Here is a 17,774-nt window from a genome sequence, read left to right as displayed (position 1 = left end):
AAAAATTTGTGTTTTTGTTTCTATGATCAATGTGAATCATAGAAACATATTTGTTTATATAAGAAACTATTTTAAAAGCAATGCATTTGTTATAAAAACATTCCCACTGTAGAAGTTACTAAAAATGAACAATTTATCAAACATGTACAGAAAAATATTAAAATGAACTTAGTATCTTAATATTTTAAACAGCATCATTACCTTTGGATTGTGCATAACAATTGTCTCTCCACTTGGAAACTCTAATCTTCGGTGCCACTGATTAGTGGTTACAGCTTTTTTATATTCAGCCTATAATGGGGGAAACAACATATATTCCAATATGACAAATTTATACCACATTGAAAGTATGGAGGAAAACGATAACTATAATCATGATAAAAATAACAGTAACAGCAGTTCTCATCTCCTGACTGGTTAACATTATTTTTTATCACCTTATACATATAGTTCAAGTAATTACTCTCAATCACTCCTAAATAATAGGATCCCCATTATATAATGAAGAAAACCAAGTTTTAGGCAATCTGTTCATTTCCTAGGGCTGCATTAACAAAGTACCACAGCCGGGCGCGGTGGCTCAAGCCTGTAATCCCAGCACTTTGGGAGGCCGAGACGGGCGGATCACGAGGTCAGGAGATCGAGACCATCCTGGCTAACACAGTGAAACCCCGTCTCTACTAAAAATACAAAAACTTAGCCGGGCGAGGTGGCAGGCGCCTGTAGTCCCAGCTACTCGGGAGGCTGAGGCAGGAGAATGGCGTAAACCCGGGAGGCGGAGCTTGCAGTGAGCTGAGATCCGGCCACTGCACTCCAGACTGGGTGACAGAGCGAGACTCCGTCTCAAAACAAAACAAACAAACAAAAAAAAAAAAACAAAGTACCACAAACAGAGTGACTTGGAAAACTGGATCCAAGACCCCTCAAAGATACCAAAATCCCCGGTGTTCAAGTCCTTTATATAAAATAGCATTGTTTTTGCATAAAACCTACATACATCCTCCCTTATATTTTAAATCCTCTCTAGATTACTTATAATACCTAATAAAATGTAGATGGGATATCAATAGTTACACTGTAATTTTTATTTTTTATTTTCTTGAGACAGAGTCTTGCTCTGTTGCCCAGGCTGGAGTACAGTGGTGCAATCTCTGCTCACTGCAACCTCTGCCTCCCGGGTTCAGGCGATTCTCCTGCCTCAGCCTACCGAGTAACTGGCACTACAGGCAATGCACTAGCACATCTGGCTAATTTTTGTATTTTTAGTAGAGACAAGGTTTCATCATGTTGGCCACGCTGGTCTCAAACTCCTGACTTCAGATGATCCGCCCGCCTCAGCCTCCCAAAGTGCTGGGATTACAGGCGTGAGCCACCGTGCCTAGCCTGTGTTGTTTTTATTGTTGTTGTTTTCTAAATATTTTCAGAGTATTTGGTTGAATCCACAGATGTGGAACCTGTGGATGCTGAGGGCCGATCATACTATTCTAGTTTCTATAAAGCACAAGTCTGAGGACCTATTGAGGAGAGATTCAACACAAAGTAAGGCGGGGCCTCTGGCATATCCACAAGTCCTTTTTTTTTGTTCATTTGTTTTTTTAATTGACAAGTAAAAATTGTTACAAAGTCTTTTTTTAAAACTAGTGACAGTGAGTATTTGACAATCATGTGAAAATAGAAGTATTTCCTTTTGTGTCTTGGACAATCATTCAGTAACAATTCCTCTTCATCAGTCTTCTGTACTTTTGTGGTTTTTTTTTGAGGTGGAGTCTCACTCTGTCACCCAGGTTGGAGTGCAATGGCACGATCTCAGCTCACCGCAACCTCTGCCTCCCGGGTTCAAGCGATACTCCTGCCTCAGCCTCCTGAGTAGCTGGGATTACAGGCAGGCATAACCATACCCGGCTAATTTTGTATTTTTAGTAGAGACACGGTTTCACTATGTTGGCCAGGCTGCTCTCGAAATCCTGACCTCAAGCGATCAGCCCGCCTCAGCCTCCAAAGTGCTGGGATTACAGGAGTGAGTCACCATGCCCAGCCTAGCCTTCTGTACTTCTGACCCTTCTCTTCGATTGGAAAAAAAAAAAAACTTTAAATATAATTTATAATTTCTAAAAGCAAGGACACAAACAACAATGATTAAAGAAAGAAAACTTTCACCATCTTAAAAATTATTTTCAGGGCCGGGCGCGGTGGCTCAAGCCTGTAATCCCAGCACTTTGGGAGGCCGAGGCGGGCGGATCACAAGGTCAGGAGATCGAGACCACAGTGAAACCCCATCTCTACTAAAAATACAAAAAATTAGCCGGGCGCGGTGGCGGGCGCCTGTAGTCCCAGCTACTCAGGAGGCTGAGGCAGGAGAATGGCGGGAACCCGGGAGGCGGAGCTTGCAGTGAGCCGAGATCGCGCCACTGCACTCCAGCCTGGGCAGCAGCGTGAGACTCCGTCTCAAAAAAAAAAAAAAAAAAAAAAAATTATTTTCAGGCCAGGTGGCTCACACCTGTAATCCCAGCACTTTGGGAGGCCAATGCAGGTGGATCACCTGAGGTCACGAGTTCAAGACCATCCTGGCCAATGTGGTGAAACCCTGCCTCTACTAAAAACACAAAAATTAGCTGGGCATGGTGGCGACACCTGTAACCCCAGCAACTCGGAAGGCGGAGGCAGGAGAACCACTTGAATCCAGGAGGTGGGGGTTGCAGTGAGCTGAAATCGTGCCACTGCACTCCACCCTGGGGGACAGAATGAGACCTTGTTTAAAAAATAAATAATTTTCACTTCTTCATATTCCCTTTCAATTCACAGCTTTATAGTAAGTATTATCTGGTAAAGATTCCACATTCCATTGTCGAAATGGTCTTGGTTATCCTTGACATTTCGATCTTCCACGAAAAATTTAGAAGCAGCTTGCAAATTTTACCAAAAAAAAAAAAAAAACCCTGATGTGAATTTTGATTGGGATTGCCTAAAATTTATCAGATAATTTGGGAAGAATTGATATCTTTTATGATAGTGCCTACTTGAACATAATGTTTAGCTCCGTTTCTTTTTTTTTTTTTTTTCTGAGACAAGGTCTTGTTCTGTTGCCCAGGCTAAAGTGATGTGGCACCATCACAGTTCACTGCAGCCTCAAGATCTCAGGCTCAAGCAATCCTCCTGCCTCTGCCTCCTGAGCAGCTAAGACCACAGGCATGGGCCACCACGCCTGGCTAATTTTTGTGTGTGTATTTTTTGTAGAGACGGAGTTTTGCGGTGTTGTGCAGGCTAGTCTGGAACTCCTGAGCTGAAGCAACCCACCCAGCTTGGCCTCCCAGAGTGCTGGGATTACAGGCAGGAGCCACCATGCCCAACCTAGTTCCATTTGTTGAGGTCGCCTTTTACATTCTTCAATTCTGTTTTGTAGTTTATCTCCATAAGGTTCACGGGTACTTTGCTTGGACTTTTTTCCTACATTGCCTGTAGTTTTATAAATATATAGTCTCTCTGTTATAAATACATAGTATCTTCTTTTTCGATTTTTAGTTGGTTATTTCGATGGCACAGGAATGCTACTAATTTACGTATGTTAATTTTATATACACAGACTTGCAGAAAACTCTTGTATTGGTGCTAATAATATTTCTAGAGGTTCTTCTGATTTTCCACGTAGACAATCATGTCTTCATCAAATTAAAGGTGTTCTCTGTCTCCAACCCTTCCGTTGTTTTGTCTTAGTGCTCTGACAGGACAGGATCACCAACGGGATGCTGAGCAATATGTATCTTGTTCCCTTTCTATTACTGGCTTTCTCACTTCCTAACCTTCTGTGTCTCTTCCCTGATCTGGTTTGAGTTTCCTGGAAGAAGCCGAACAAAAGCTAAGGTCTCCCTAGGTAGCCATCTGTTGCTGCAATGGTCGGTATGTGGATATCTATCCTGCCTCAAAGTCTATGTCACCCATATAAAATCAAATACAGTTAAGATAAAGTGTAGACTTTCAGACACAGATTGGACTTGAAAATATATACTTCAGCTTCAAAATAGTAAAACTAAACATTTAATCTGGGGACATGATAGCTTCGTAGGGGCCTACCAAAGGTACCAAAAATTACAATACATCTTTATTTATGTCTAAAATTAAGCTAGAGATATCAGCATTCCTTTACACTTTTTTCTTTATATATACATATATACATGCATATATAAACACACACACATATATGCACATATATAAACATATGCTTTCTTTTTTTTCTGAGGGAGGGTTTCACTCCCATTATCCAGGCTGGAATGCAGTGGCATGATCTCAGCTTACTGCAGCCTCAACTTCCCTGGCTCAGGTGATCCTTCCTCCTCAGCCTCCCGAGTAGCTGGGACTACTGACGTGTGTCCCCATGCCTGGCTAGTTTTTGTATTTTTAGTAGAGACATGGTTTCACCATGTTGGCCAGGCTGTTCTCGAAACTCCTGGCCTCAAGAAATCTGCCCACCTCGGCCTCCCATAGTGCTGGGATTATAGACACGAGCTACCACACCCAGCCAGAAGTTAACTAAAACATTCTGTATCTCATTTCCCATCTATGCAGCTGAATTCACTGAACGTATTTCAAATATCTAACATTCAACTCTTAAGTAGAATTAACACAAGCATTTAACACAATTATACAAAGAAATTATAGATTTAAGATGGCTAATAAGGCTCATGATACTTCTTCCAATTCTATTTATTTATTTTCACAAATCAGAAGTTAATTTCAAGCCTTTTACTGAATATTAATTTGAAAATGTCCATATGCTTGGCATTTTCTATCAACAACAAATCCCAGCAGCCTAGGTTCTATTGAAGGCTTGACACAAGCACCTTATTAGATCTGTGATGTACCTCTGTAAACCATATTCTATCTTTAGACACAGATGCCACAATTAGCACCTCATGAGTGATGACACCACTTAAAAAGTAATCTTCTCCGTGAACAGCATCAAGACAAGCTGTCTTGTAAATAAAGTCAGCTCCACTGTCAATGTTACTCACCAATGTATATAGAACCTACATTTTTTAAATAAACTCATAAAGAAATAAAGCTCCCATACCTCTAGTTTTTCACTGAACTCCTCAGTATAGGGAATAAATCGACTATCTGTGTCCCCCTTGTAAAACCAAGTACAGCGTCTCACTTCAGCTGGCTCCTCTTCCCAGTAGGCAGCCTTCCTTATTCGGTCATAGAGGTAAACATCGTAGCGCCCTCCATCCGTGCCAAGAACCACGCTCTCCGGATCTGGCTGAACTAGAGAACAAAATTAACACTTTTCCTGACTGCTGCAAGGCATATTTTAAAATAATCAATAATCAGTTGGGTGCAGTGGCTCATGCCTGTAATCCCAGCACTCTGGGAGGCCGAGGCCGGTGGATCACTTGAGGTCAGGAGTTTGAGACCAGCCTGGCCAATGATGAAACCCCCGTCTACTAAAAATACAAAAATTAGCCAGGTGTGGTGGCACATGCTTGTAATCCCAGCTACTTCGGAGGCTGAGGCAGGAGAATTGTTTGAACTCAGGAGGCAGAGGTTGCAGTGAGTCCAGATTGCACCACTGCACTCCAGCCTGGGCAGCAGAGTGAGACTCTGTCTCAAGAAAATAAAAATAAAATAACAAATAATGAATACGGTGACTACTCAGTCTTTAAAGACAAAAAACTAAGCTCATTTTTGTTTAAAAATAGAAATTTAAGATTAATCTGTGCTGCTCAAAATTATGACTCTTCTTAAGTAGAAAAGAAACAGTCAAGGCAAACTTTAAAAACATAATTCAAAGAACTGATGGATTTTTTTTTAAATCAGAACAATACTATCTACGTACAACAATGTTCCATGGAATACGTTTCTAAAGGCCATTAATAGGTGACTTTTAAGTCCACGATCAAATAATACCAGGATAAACAAAGAAACACGTTTCTACACTGCAGGATTTCTCAAAGCTTTAACGCACTCCTGCACACCATCTCTCTCAAGACCTAGATACAGCGAGCACCATTTCCAAACCTTATCTGACCAGGGAACACTTTTTTCACAGAGCATCTCCAGGATCGAGAGTTCCACAGAAAGCCCTTTATAAATGCCCCCATAACTACAAATGAATAAGGGAAACAGAAAAATTGAAACCTGGATTATATGAACTGCTCAAGTTCTCTGATTCAAAATACCTTTAAACTACAAAGTAAATTACTAAAACACTTCTTCAAATACCTTACCCCAGTAACTCAGGACTTATATTAATATTGTCATCTTAAGGTACAGAGTCTGGGGTCTATAAGGATCAAAGAATTTGACATTCACAGAAAATACATCATGGATAAATACTCATTCCTTCTCTTCCTAAAATCAGATATGAATGATGCATGACCAATGTTTACCTGAATTATAGATTTCTTCAAGATTCAGAGAATCAAACACACTAAAAGGCATCCACAGTTGTTTGTATTCTACCTCCTTGCAGTAAAACCAGTGGGGCTGAACAGGCTCATATTGGTTTTGAAGTAGAAAAGGAGGCGGCACTTGAACTGAGGGAGCCCCAGGTCTGGCAGGTACCTGCTGCTGTGCTGGAGACTGCACTGAAGGAGGAACCTGGAGGGGATGGCAAAGTTAAGACTGTCATGCTTGTCCAAAAGAATTCTGAATATGCTTCATACCCAAACTGATGTTAGTAGTAATTATCCTACATGTATATCTGGACAATTATTTAGTGTAATAACTAGACCCCAAAGCAATTTTAAGAATTTTAAAACCTAACAAAACCCCAAATCAAGGAAAAATGCTTGAGGGGAGGGATATCTATACCCCATTTATCCTGATGTGATGATTACACATTGCATGTCTGTATGAAAATACCTCATGTAACCCATAAACATATACACCTACTATGTACCCACAAAAATTAAAAATTAAAAATTTTGAAAAAAATCAATTACAAGGTGAACTAGACCTTCTCACAGAACAAAGTAAACTAACACCTTTATAGAAATCAATCTAGCAATACTTCTTCCATGATTTATTTAACCTTCCCTGTGTGTGTGAGGCGGAGTTTCGCTCTTGTTGCCCAGGCTGGAGTGCAATGGTGCAATGCGCAACCTCCGTCTCCCGGGTTCAAGCAATTCTCCTGCCTCAGCCTCCCGAATAGCTGGGATTACAGGCATGCACCACCACACCCAGCTAATTTTGTATTTTCAGTAGAGACAGGGTTTCTCCAGATTGGTCAGGCTGGTTGTGAACTCCCGACCTCAGAAGACCCGCCTGCGTTGGCCTCTCAAAGCGTTGGGATTACAGGCGTGAGCCACCACGCCCGGCCTATTTAACCTTTAAAATATGCCTATTCCTTGACCTACTCATTCAATTTCTAAGAATTTATCCGAAAGATAGAATTATAACCAATAGCCCAGGCGCGGTGGCTCACGCCTGTAATCCTGCCACTTTGGGAGGCTGAGGTGGGTGGATTACCTGAGGTCAGGAGTCTGAGACAAGACGGGCCAACATGGTAAAACCCTGTCTCCACTAAAAATACAAAAATTTGCTGGATGTGGTGGCATGGGCCTGTAATCCCAGCTATTTGGGAGGCTGAGGCAGGAGAATCGCTTGAACCCAGGAGGCAAAGGCTGCAGTGAGCTGAGACTGCACCACTGCACTACAGCCTGAGTAACAAAGCGAGACTCTGTCTCATAAAATAAATAAAAAATAAAAATAAAAATTTACCCACGGCCGGGCGCGGTGGCTCAAGCCTGTAATCCCAGCACTTTGGGAGGCCGAGACGGGCGAATCATGAGGTCAGGAGATCGAGACCATCCTGGCTAACACGGTGAAACCCCGTCTCTACTAAAAAATACAAAAAAGTAGCCAGGCGAGGTGGCGGGCACCTATAGTCCCAGCTACTCAGGAGGCTGAGGCAGGAGAATGGAGTGAACCCGGGAGGCGGAGCTTGCAGTGAGCTGAGATCCGGCCACTGCACTCCAGCCTGGGCGACAGAGCGAGACTCCGTCTCAAAAAAAAAAAAAAAAAAAAAAAAAAAAAAATTTACCCACAAGGTTGTACACCAAAAGGTTATTTAAAATAGGAAATCAGTGTGTACAACTGTCAAAACTCAGCTAATTGTACACTTTAAATAAATCGAATTGTACACTGTAAACTGATGTCTTTTACTGTATGTAAATTATACCTCAATAATATTGATTATAAAATCGTAGTTAATAAATTTGGAATGTTTGCAAAAAAATAAAATAAAATAGGAAATCACTGGAAATAATCAAAATGCCTAACAGAAGCCTGATAAAATAATATTTCACTCAAATGCTAGATCATCCAGAGCCATTAAAAATGTCTTATATCCTTTCTGCAGGAGATAGCTAAAAAAAATAAATAAGTAAATAAACAAAAACAAAAGTTTTAGAGGATAGACACGATGGTTCACGCCTATAATCCCAGAACTTTGGGAGGCCAGGGAAGGAGGATCACTTGAGGCCAGGAGTTCAAGACCAACATGAGCAACACAGCAATATCCTGTTTCTACAAAAAAATCTAAAGATCACCCGGACACGGTGGGGCACACTTGTAGTCCCAGCTACTCCGGAGGCTGAAGTGTAGTTCAAGGTTGCAGTGGAATGTAATCACACCACTGCACTCCAGCCTGGGTGACCGAGCAAGACCCCTCATCTCTTTAAAAAAAAACAAGGAAGAAAAAGAAAAATTAATGTTTTAGAAAAAATCTTAGTAACATTTAAAGTATGTTCACAAAAAAATAATTATAGAAACCATAGGTACTCTATGATGTTTGCCAAAAAAAAGACATATAACAAAATGAAAACAGTGGTTATCTACAGACATTTTTTATTAAATTCAATATTCTGCATTTTTCAAATTTTCTACAAAAATGATTTTAAAATCAGACTATACTTATTTTTAAATGTTTGAATTAGACACCATTTTGGGTCAGGAGTGGTGGCTCACACCTGCAATCCCAGCACTTTGGTAGGCTGAGGTAGGAAGATGACTTGAGGCCCAAGAGTTTGAGACTGCAGGCGAGCTGTGATTGCGCCACTGTATTCCAGCCTGGACAACAGAGTGAGACCCAGTCTCAAAAACATATATAATTTAGCCCATAATCTCATAACTTTGGGAGGTCAAGGCAGGAGGACTGCTTGAGCCCAGGAGTTTGTGACCAGCCTGGGCAACATAGTGAGACCTCATTTCTACAAAACATTAGCCAAGTATGGCAGCACGTGCCTGTGGTCCCAGCTACTGGTGAGGCTGAAGTAGGGGGATCACTTGAACCTGAGAACTCGAGGCTACAGTGAGCCATTATCATGCCACTGCACTCTAGCCTGAGTGACAGAGCAAGACCTGGCCTCAAAAAAAAAAAAAAAAAAAAAAATATATATATATATATATGCACACACACACGTATATATACATACATATATATAATTTCTAAAAAATCATTTTGAAGTATTATGTCAACACTCAATTTCCTGAGATCCATAGCTGCGCTGTGGTTATACAGAAGAATGTCCTTATGCTTAGCAAATGTACACCAGGAATTTAGGAGTAAAAAATCATAATGTATTTTACTGACCTTCAAATGCTTCCCCCAAAACTGCATATATACAGAAAGAGAAAAAAACAATGGGAGGAAGGAAGGGAATAGGGAGGGGCAGGAGGAGAAGTAGGAGGAAGGGGCAGGAAAAAGGCATGGGGGAAAGGGAGAAAGCTCATATATACCAGTGTGTGCACAGGCACAAATTAAAAAACAAATGGGATAAAATGTTAATGATAAGTAAACCTAGGTGAAGGATATCAGAGTACTCTTTGTACTATTTTTATTTTTGCAACTTTTCTTTAAGTTTGAAATTATCACTTTTTAAATTATTATCTAAAAACCTTTTTAAAAATTGAAGCAACAAACTACAATTAGTTCGTTATAGTTAACAAAAATACTAACTATATACCACACACTATGAATTTGGTTACTTTTCAGAATGCCGAAATCCAACATTGTCAAAAATTTGTGTATTGGTATGATTTAAATGAAATGATAAAACAGAGTCCATTCTCTAACAGAGAAATTAGTTACATTCTGATCACAATACTGCTATCTCCACCACACCGAAATGGGTTCTTAATTCTTTTTAATCATTTCTCTTTTTGTTTAATTCCACTGATTTTTCTTTGGAAATCAAATGAACTAGTTGGGAAAAATGCATAAGGGAATTTCATAAAATGTACCCAATGCATACGTTATTCCACCAACTCCCCCTAGACAGGGTTTGACTGATCTAGATCCAAACTCCATAAATAAAAAGAAATTACTGAAGTAATCAATTTTAGTCCCTGTAATTGACTGTTTTGATTGACTAGTGTAACTGAAAGATGAGAAACTAGTGGTCTGTTAAGACAATAACTGCTTCATCTCCTATGTCTCTAGACAACACTTATTATTTCTACCTTACTCTAAAATCTGGAAATACTGACATGTAGCTAACTCACTAAAATCAATTACTACTTCAATAAACAAGTAATACACACTAAAATACAAGCCATCCAATAAGCTATCTTTAAGATAATGTTTACTTCATGTAGCTTACAAAGAATACCCTCTGAAACTAATTTGTCATTGTATTGATTATAAGATGTGAAATGTTTTTTAAAACATAGGTTCAGGTGAGAAAGAAGAAACAGAGTTAATAAGTAGGACACAAAATCATGTCTCCATACCGGCGGCAAAGATCCTGGAGGCATCTGGTACATCTGAACAGGGGGTCCAGACGGTGGAGGATGAGCAGGAGGGCCTGGTGTTTGACACTGCTGCAGCTGGGGCGGTGCAATGTAAGGATTAGCCCTGCTGCTGCCAGGGGTATGGCGATATGGATTGTATCCTGGCTGGGGAATTCCTTGGGGTGGGTTCCCAAAATGTGAAGGAGGGAGACTACTTGGCTGAGAAGGCAGGTAAGAATTTATTCCCATCAGTGAGGAAGGTGGAGCACCAGGTTGAGCCTTCGAAATGGATGGTGAAAACGCATTCGAGACATCTTGGGATCCAGTTGTAAAAGGGAGAGCAGTCGGGGGCTTGGGGAATCCTGATTGTCCACCTGAGGTTGCTGCAGTTGTTAATGGTGACTGTCCAATATTCCCAAAAGGATCACTGCTGCTTGATACCTGAGAGAAGTAACTAACTGTCTGTGGGGCAGATGTGTGAAGAGAAGTTTGACCAAGGAAGCTGTCCTCCTCACCAACATCTGTGGAATCCTCTGAAATGGAACAAGAGAGCATGTGGTTTAAAGGGTACTCTATCATTCCGCAGATACGATTCTATAAGGAAGGGCTAGCAATTATACTTCCTTATTTGTTCTTCAAACTTGCTATTTCTGCATTACAGAAAAAAAAACAGTTTTCTTTTTTTCTTTGAAAACTTGCTCTTTAGAAATGAAAAACTAGAAAACATGAATAAGAAAACATAAGAGGAAACAATTATAATTCACTCATAAGCCCACCTCCCAGAGACCATCGCACTGTTAACAGTTAACATTGGCCGGGCGCGGTGGCTCAAGCCTGTAATCCCAGCACTTTGGGAGGCCGAGGCGGGTGGATCACGAGGTCAGGAGATCAAGACCATCCTGGCTAACATGGTGAAACCCCGTCTCTACTAAAAATACAAAAAACTAGCCAGGCGTGGTTGCGGGCGCCTGTAGTCCCAGCTACTCGGAGGCTGAGGCAGGAGAATGGCGTGAACCTGGGAGGCGGAGCTTGCAGTGAGCTGAGATCGCGCCACTGCACTCCAGCCTGGGTGACACAGCGCGAGACTCCGTTTCAAAAAAAAAAAAAAAAAAAACAGTTAACATTTTGCTACATACCCTTCCATACTTTTAAAATAAATACAAATAGTTATTTGTTATTTATTTTGTAAATACATATTTGTATATAGAAGTTCTTAAAAATAGAAACAAAATCTATACTTACTATTTTTACTTTTTTTTTTTTTTTTTCTGAGACAGGGTCTCACTCTGTTGCCCAGGCTGGAGTGCAGTGGCGCGATCTCAGCTCACTGCAACCTCTGCCTCCCAGGTTCAAGCAATTCTCGTGCTTCAGCCTCCCAAGTAGCTGGGATTACAGGTGCCCACCACCATGTCCAGCTAATTTTTGTATTTTTTTTTTTTTAGTAGAGATGAAGTTTCACCATGTTGACCAGGCTGGTCTCGAACTCCTGACCTCAAGTGATCTGCCTGCCTTGGTCTCCCAAAGTGCTGGAATTACAGGCATGAGCCCCTATGCCCGGCCTTACATATTATTTTTTATGTTTTTCTTGGTAAGAAATAATGCAATTATTACTCTACTACCCAAATACGCATAATTTTATTTCTATAGTGATAACGAGAGACTAAAGATAACTCTGTTAACAAGAAGGGGTGTGTCAGGAATCTTACCTACAAAGCACTTATTGTACAAATGAACACGCGGTATTTGTATTCCCAAGGCAAAGTAGGTCAACCATTAATTGCCATTCCCTAAAATCATGTACTACCACACATTTATCATTCTAGAACACCAAATTGCTGAAAAGGTCACTTTCTAACCAAGAGAAGATCTCCCATCCCTTTGTCCAACCTGATGTTCACTGTGGGTATTGACAATTCCAATTTAGCTTCTGTTCTACTTCCAAGTTGTAAAATAAAAGCATTTTCCCTGTACATCACCTCAAAAGTCCACCTATTATTCCTTACTAAACTTTTATTTTCACTAGCTTGTAGCTTTCATCTTCTTCCTTCTAATCTTCCCTGCCCCTGCCTCATTCCCTCTTACCTCCTTGCTGGAGGCATGGAATCCATCAGAGGGCTGGACTCACTCACAGCACACAGGCACACTCTGGTCCCTGCCCTTGGAGACCTGCCAAAAGGCAGCCTTCTTCCAAGCTCTGGGCTCTAAGCTTCTTGACCTCTGCTGAGACTACGGCTTGAGCTTCTTGAGCTCTCATAATTCACACACATCAGTTTAACTAAAATACTCCACTATTCAAAATACTCCTCTTGATATTTTCTTTGTAACTAAAAATAAAATATCCCTTGCTGCACGAGGCCCTGTGTCAGTCTGTATCATTCTACTTCTCTGATATATTTCCAGCTCCCACCCCTCTTTTCAGGTCAGTGACCCTCACTTGGACTTACCTGTATTTCTTAATTCATTCCCAACAATTAAAAGCAAGCAAGAAAAAAAAAAAGAAAACCTCAGTGGTATCTTTCATCCTTTAAAAAAACTTGAGGTCAACCTGATCCAAGAAACTTTTTTCCGATCAGCATCAACTACAAATGAAATGCTCTCCACATACTGCTGCCCTCACCTCAGGGGCACTTTCTCATTTCATTTGGACACATGTCATCTAAAGCCACAACTTTAATAGGCACTTGTATATTGGTGACACTCCCAACTCTATCGCAAACCCAGACCGTTGTCATGTGTTCCAGAACTTGTTTTCCAACTACTTCCTCAATGTTTTTGGCAGATTCAGCCACATATACCTCATGCTTAGTAAGCCCCAAACAGAGTTTATTATCTTAACTACCCACCTCCGTGCTCCCTTTTCTGTATTTCACTATATCCACCGATGTTTGCCAACATCCATTCAGACATTCAAACCAGAAACCTCAAGTCTCTCAGACTCCTCCCTCTCTCTCATACCCTTCATTTAATCATTCAAATATTTATTCAAGAAATATTTACTCAGGATGCATTATGTGCCAGGTACAGAGCTCAGTCTTGGGTCTAAAACTAAACAAAAATGGGCCTCTGTGCTGACAGACAGAGCTGACGCTCTGGTCTTCCGTGAGTCTCTACAAGTGTGTAGTCTACACATCTCACACATCTGCTCCCTGCTCCTCACACCCAATGTGGCTGACTCGGGCTAGACTGCCATCGCCACTGCCAGCCTCTCACTATGCCTCCCAGCCGAATCCTCTTGCTACAGTCAACCTTATTCCAGTGCAACTAGAGAAAACTCCAGTCTTTCTGAAACACACGTCTAATTTCACTGCCTTGTTGAAAATCCTTCAAAGGCTCCCAAAACCCAACAAGATGAACTACAAACTCCTCCTGAGTATGGTATATGTGACCCATAGACCACCGAGGCCACTCCATTGTCCACACTCTAGTCAAAGTGATCTACTGGGGGCAGAGGATACACGGGAGAGGAGATAAAGGTGAAGAGACAGGAGAGAGGGATGAGCTCCATCCCTGTCCCATTCCACCAACCACTAACTCCTGCCAAACCTGCAGATTTTCTCACACCTTCAGACTTCCCATATTCCTGTCTCTCCAGATTCCCTCACTTCTATGTATCCTTCAACACTCAGCTCAAGCATCACCTCCCCTAAGAGGACCTGAAGGCCTAAGGGACATCCATTCCCCAGCTCAGCCAGCCTGAGACCCACAGCATTCACAGCCATCTATCAATCCCTCTTTCTAACTGTTCTAAACCAGTATCACAGTTGCTTACACAGGTGAGTGTGTGTATACATATATACTGTGCAGTCACTGAGGGCAGGGCTGTCTGCTCTTCTGTGTCTCCCAGCTTCTGGAACAGTGCCTGGCAAATAGAAACTGCTCAATCCATGTCTGGTTTTTGTTTTTGTTTTGTTTTTGAGATGGAGTCTTACTCTGTCGCTCAGGGTGGAGTGCAGCGGCATGACCTCAGCTCACTGCAACATCCACCTCAAGCGATTCTCATGCCTCAGCCTCCCGAGTAGCTGGGATTATAGGCGCCCACCACCACATCCAATTAATTTTTGTATTTTTAGTTGAGATGGGGTTTTGCCATGTTGACCAGGCTGGTCTTGAACTCCTGACCTCAGGTGATCCACCCACCTCAGCCTCCCAAAGTGCTGGGATTACAGGCGTGAGCCACTGTGCCAGGCCTTCCATGTCTGTTGAATATATGAAATTGCTTCCTGTGTCTCTTTCACTTATATGATTAACTATTGCTTCCAAGGAGACTGTTTCTTCTTTTTCTCTGGAAATTCTCTGAATGGGTTTCTGAGATTTTTAGAGATGAATTTTAGTTCTAAAAACTATTAATGTTCACACACACACACAGACTGTCTCCAAGAAACAAGAGCATTAAAGACAGGTATAGCTATACTAGACTTCACAATGAAAATGTTTAGCATGAATTCACAGTGACACACAAACCAAATACTACACAGCAAGGAAGATGGACATAACCAAACAACTTGAATGGTGCAGAGGATGATTAGAAAACCCCAGGTAAAGCCTTATTTATTCCTGCATCCTCTCACAGCATTCTGCTCCAAAATGCTGGTTCTTCACCAAAGACAGCAACGCCTAACCTTTCAACCACAGGTCAAATTGAGACATCATTTTGACTCCCATCCTTTCACTCATTCAACAAACATCCACTGAATAACTGGTCTACTACATACCACACATCATTCTACGCAGTGGGAATATAATCGTGAATAAAACTAAGTTTTTGCTTTCATGGTCTTACATCCTAGTGGAGTGGAATAAACAAGTATGTGTACATGTCAGGTAGTGACCAGCATCAAGAAGAAACATTAACACATGGGCAGGGGAACCTTTATGTACAGCTGTTCCCAGCGTGCCTGTCCTCGCTTCTCCATGAAACTGTCTTTAGTCCTTCAAACAAGAATAAATTACTCACTGCAAACTCAGTATTCGAAGAGGATCTACTTACTAGGCCCTAAACAACATCCTGGAAATAAAAAGGCAATTAGGTCATAGCTGCTGAAGAAGACCGCAGTCCAAATGGAGAAGCAGGTGTGTTTATTTCACAAACATTAAATCACACTGTCTGGCAGGCAGTATACTTGGTGCTTTTCAAAAATTAAAGCATTTCTAATTATAATTATGTGAGGCTATACATATATAGAAACTGAAGCACAGAGAAGTAAACTAAAATGCCTACAGTTACACAGCAAGCTACTGGCAGGGCAAGGACTGGAATACAGTCTGTGCTCCTGAACACCATGCTCTGGGCTATGCTACATCATCATCAAAAAGCAATCTCCCTGGACAATAATACAAATATGAAAAAAAGAGCTAGGAGTGCACATAGGAGTGGGGGCCTAAGAGAACAAGAAAAAGTTTCTTGGAAGAAGTGATGGATTGTCTTGAAAGACGAAAATTGGCCAGGCGCTCACACCTGTAATCCCAGCACTTTGGGAGGCCGAGGCAGGCGGATCACTTGAGGTCCGGAGATTGAGACCATCCTGGCCAACATGGTGAAACCCCGTCTCTACTATAAATACAAAAATTAGCAGGGCATGCACGCCTGTAGTCCCAGCTACTCGGGAGGCTGAGGCAGGAGAATCACTTGAACTCGAAATGTGGAGGTTGCAGTGAGCCGAGATCGCGCCACTGGATTCCACCCTGGGCGACAAAGCAAGACTCCGACTCAAAAAAAAAAAAAAAGATGAGGAATGCATTTTATATGTCTACTTCACAAATATTACATGTTTCTCCTAGAAGAGGGGCACAGTCCATCTTACAAGATATCTTACTGTAATCTAGAAGATATCCTACTGTATCACAACAATCTCCTAGTAGGAGACAGTGTACCGTATCCCAGGAGAGGGGCACAGTCCATCCTAGGAGGTATCTTACCGTATCCTAGGAGTCTCCTAGTGGGAGATAGACTACTGTACCCTAGGAGAGGGCCACTGTTTACTTGCATTCCCTGCCAGCACCTGGCGTAACAACAATGGGTGTTCAGCAAAGATTTGTGGAATGCCAGTGTACGAATGAATGTCCAGCACTCTGGACAACTCGGAACAGTGGGTTTCTGCAATGAAGAGCAAGTCGCATCACCTGCCGCCTCCAAGATCCCAAAGCCCCCGACCCACTCAAACCTGGTCACTAATGATCCTGGCAAGCTATCGAGAGGGTAGCTGGAGGCAAAAGGAATATTTTCCGTCTGACCCTTGTCACAGCACGTCCCCCGCCCGCCTCCCACCACACACGGGACCGCCCTCCCCTTATTACCTCCGGGCAAGAGCAAGGAGGCCGGGGAAGCTGAGGCCTGGGTGACTGGAATGAAGGGCACATTGAAGCTGAACTCCGTGGCCGAGGAGGAGAAAAGTAAGTTAGTGCCCGACGAGGAGGTGGAGACGCCGCCGCTGCCACCGTTAGGTTTTCTCTCCGCCATGGCTGCGGCCCACCTTCCGATACACGTCTCCGGGTACTCAGTACCTCACCACTGACCGGAAACCGATCACTCTCCCGGCCAGCGCACTTCCGCACTTGCGCACAGGAGCCGGAACTACGGGTAGCTAGTTAGTCAGCCACCCTCTCCCTTCCCCCAGCCAGCGCCGCCAGAAATCAACATGGCGGCAATGTCTTCCCGCCCGAGTCTGGCACGTGACACCCTTGGAGGCGGAGAGGGGCTGAGGCAAAGGCCGGGAGGGAGCGTGGGGGCGTGGTCCCCGCAGGTTCTGGATGGACGTGCGAATTGACACGCAATTGACCCTGAAAGTCACAGGTTGTGGCTGATATCTATGGGCTTCCTAAAAGTACTGTCAGGATGACTCTCCTGACAAAGATTTTGGAGGAACAGCGGAATCCTGCTGGACGCTGCCCGAAGGAGGAAAGGAGGAAGAGGGTTGTGTGGGAATTCGCATGCAAGGCGGAACCAAACACCCTTTCCAAAACCACTTGTCTTTCTGGACTGAACTGAACTTTGGCATTGACCCAGAAATAGAAATGGTAAAATGTTTTTAAGTGTTTAATACATAGGG

At 42.4% G+C, this 17,774-nt stretch overlaps 1 protein-coding gene across 8 annotated transcripts in view; it reads right to left on the bottom strand.

Moving 5' to 3' along the window:
• Positions 1–17,265, bottom strand: part of SEC23IP (SEC23 interacting protein) — a 51,268-nt gene extending 34,003 nt beyond the window's left edge. For all 8 annotated transcript variants that reach the window (XR_012418236.1, XR_012418237.1, XM_005566584.4 and 5 more), the window contains exons 1-5: positions 17,023–17,265; positions 10,729–11,261; positions 6,384–6,594; positions 5,066–5,259; positions 202–291 (exon numbers count right to left, since the gene is read on the bottom strand). Coding sequence is in view for 6 of the 8 variants with exons in the window: in XM_005566584.4 (XP_005566641.3) it covers positions 202–291; positions 5,066–5,259; positions 6,384–6,594; positions 10,729–11,261; positions 17,023–17,185 (1,191 nt within the window). In the remaining 2 variants the exon portion in view is untranslated. The remainder of the gene's footprint in view (positions 1–201; positions 292–5,065; positions 5,260–6,383; positions 6,595–10,728; positions 11,262–17,022) is intronic.
• Between the last annotated feature and the right edge of the window lie 509 nt (positions 17,266–17,774).

The sequence above is a fragment of the Macaca fascicularis genome, chromosome 9 (genome assembly GCF_037993035.2).
Source record: "Macaca fascicularis isolate 582-1 chromosome 9, T2T-MFA8v1.1".
Classification (NCBI taxonomy): Eukaryota; Metazoa; Chordata; class Mammalia; order Primates; family Cercopithecidae; genus Macaca; species Macaca fascicularis.
Note: the sequence above shows the minus strand (reverse complement) of the source record. Positions and strands in the feature narration are given on the sequence as shown.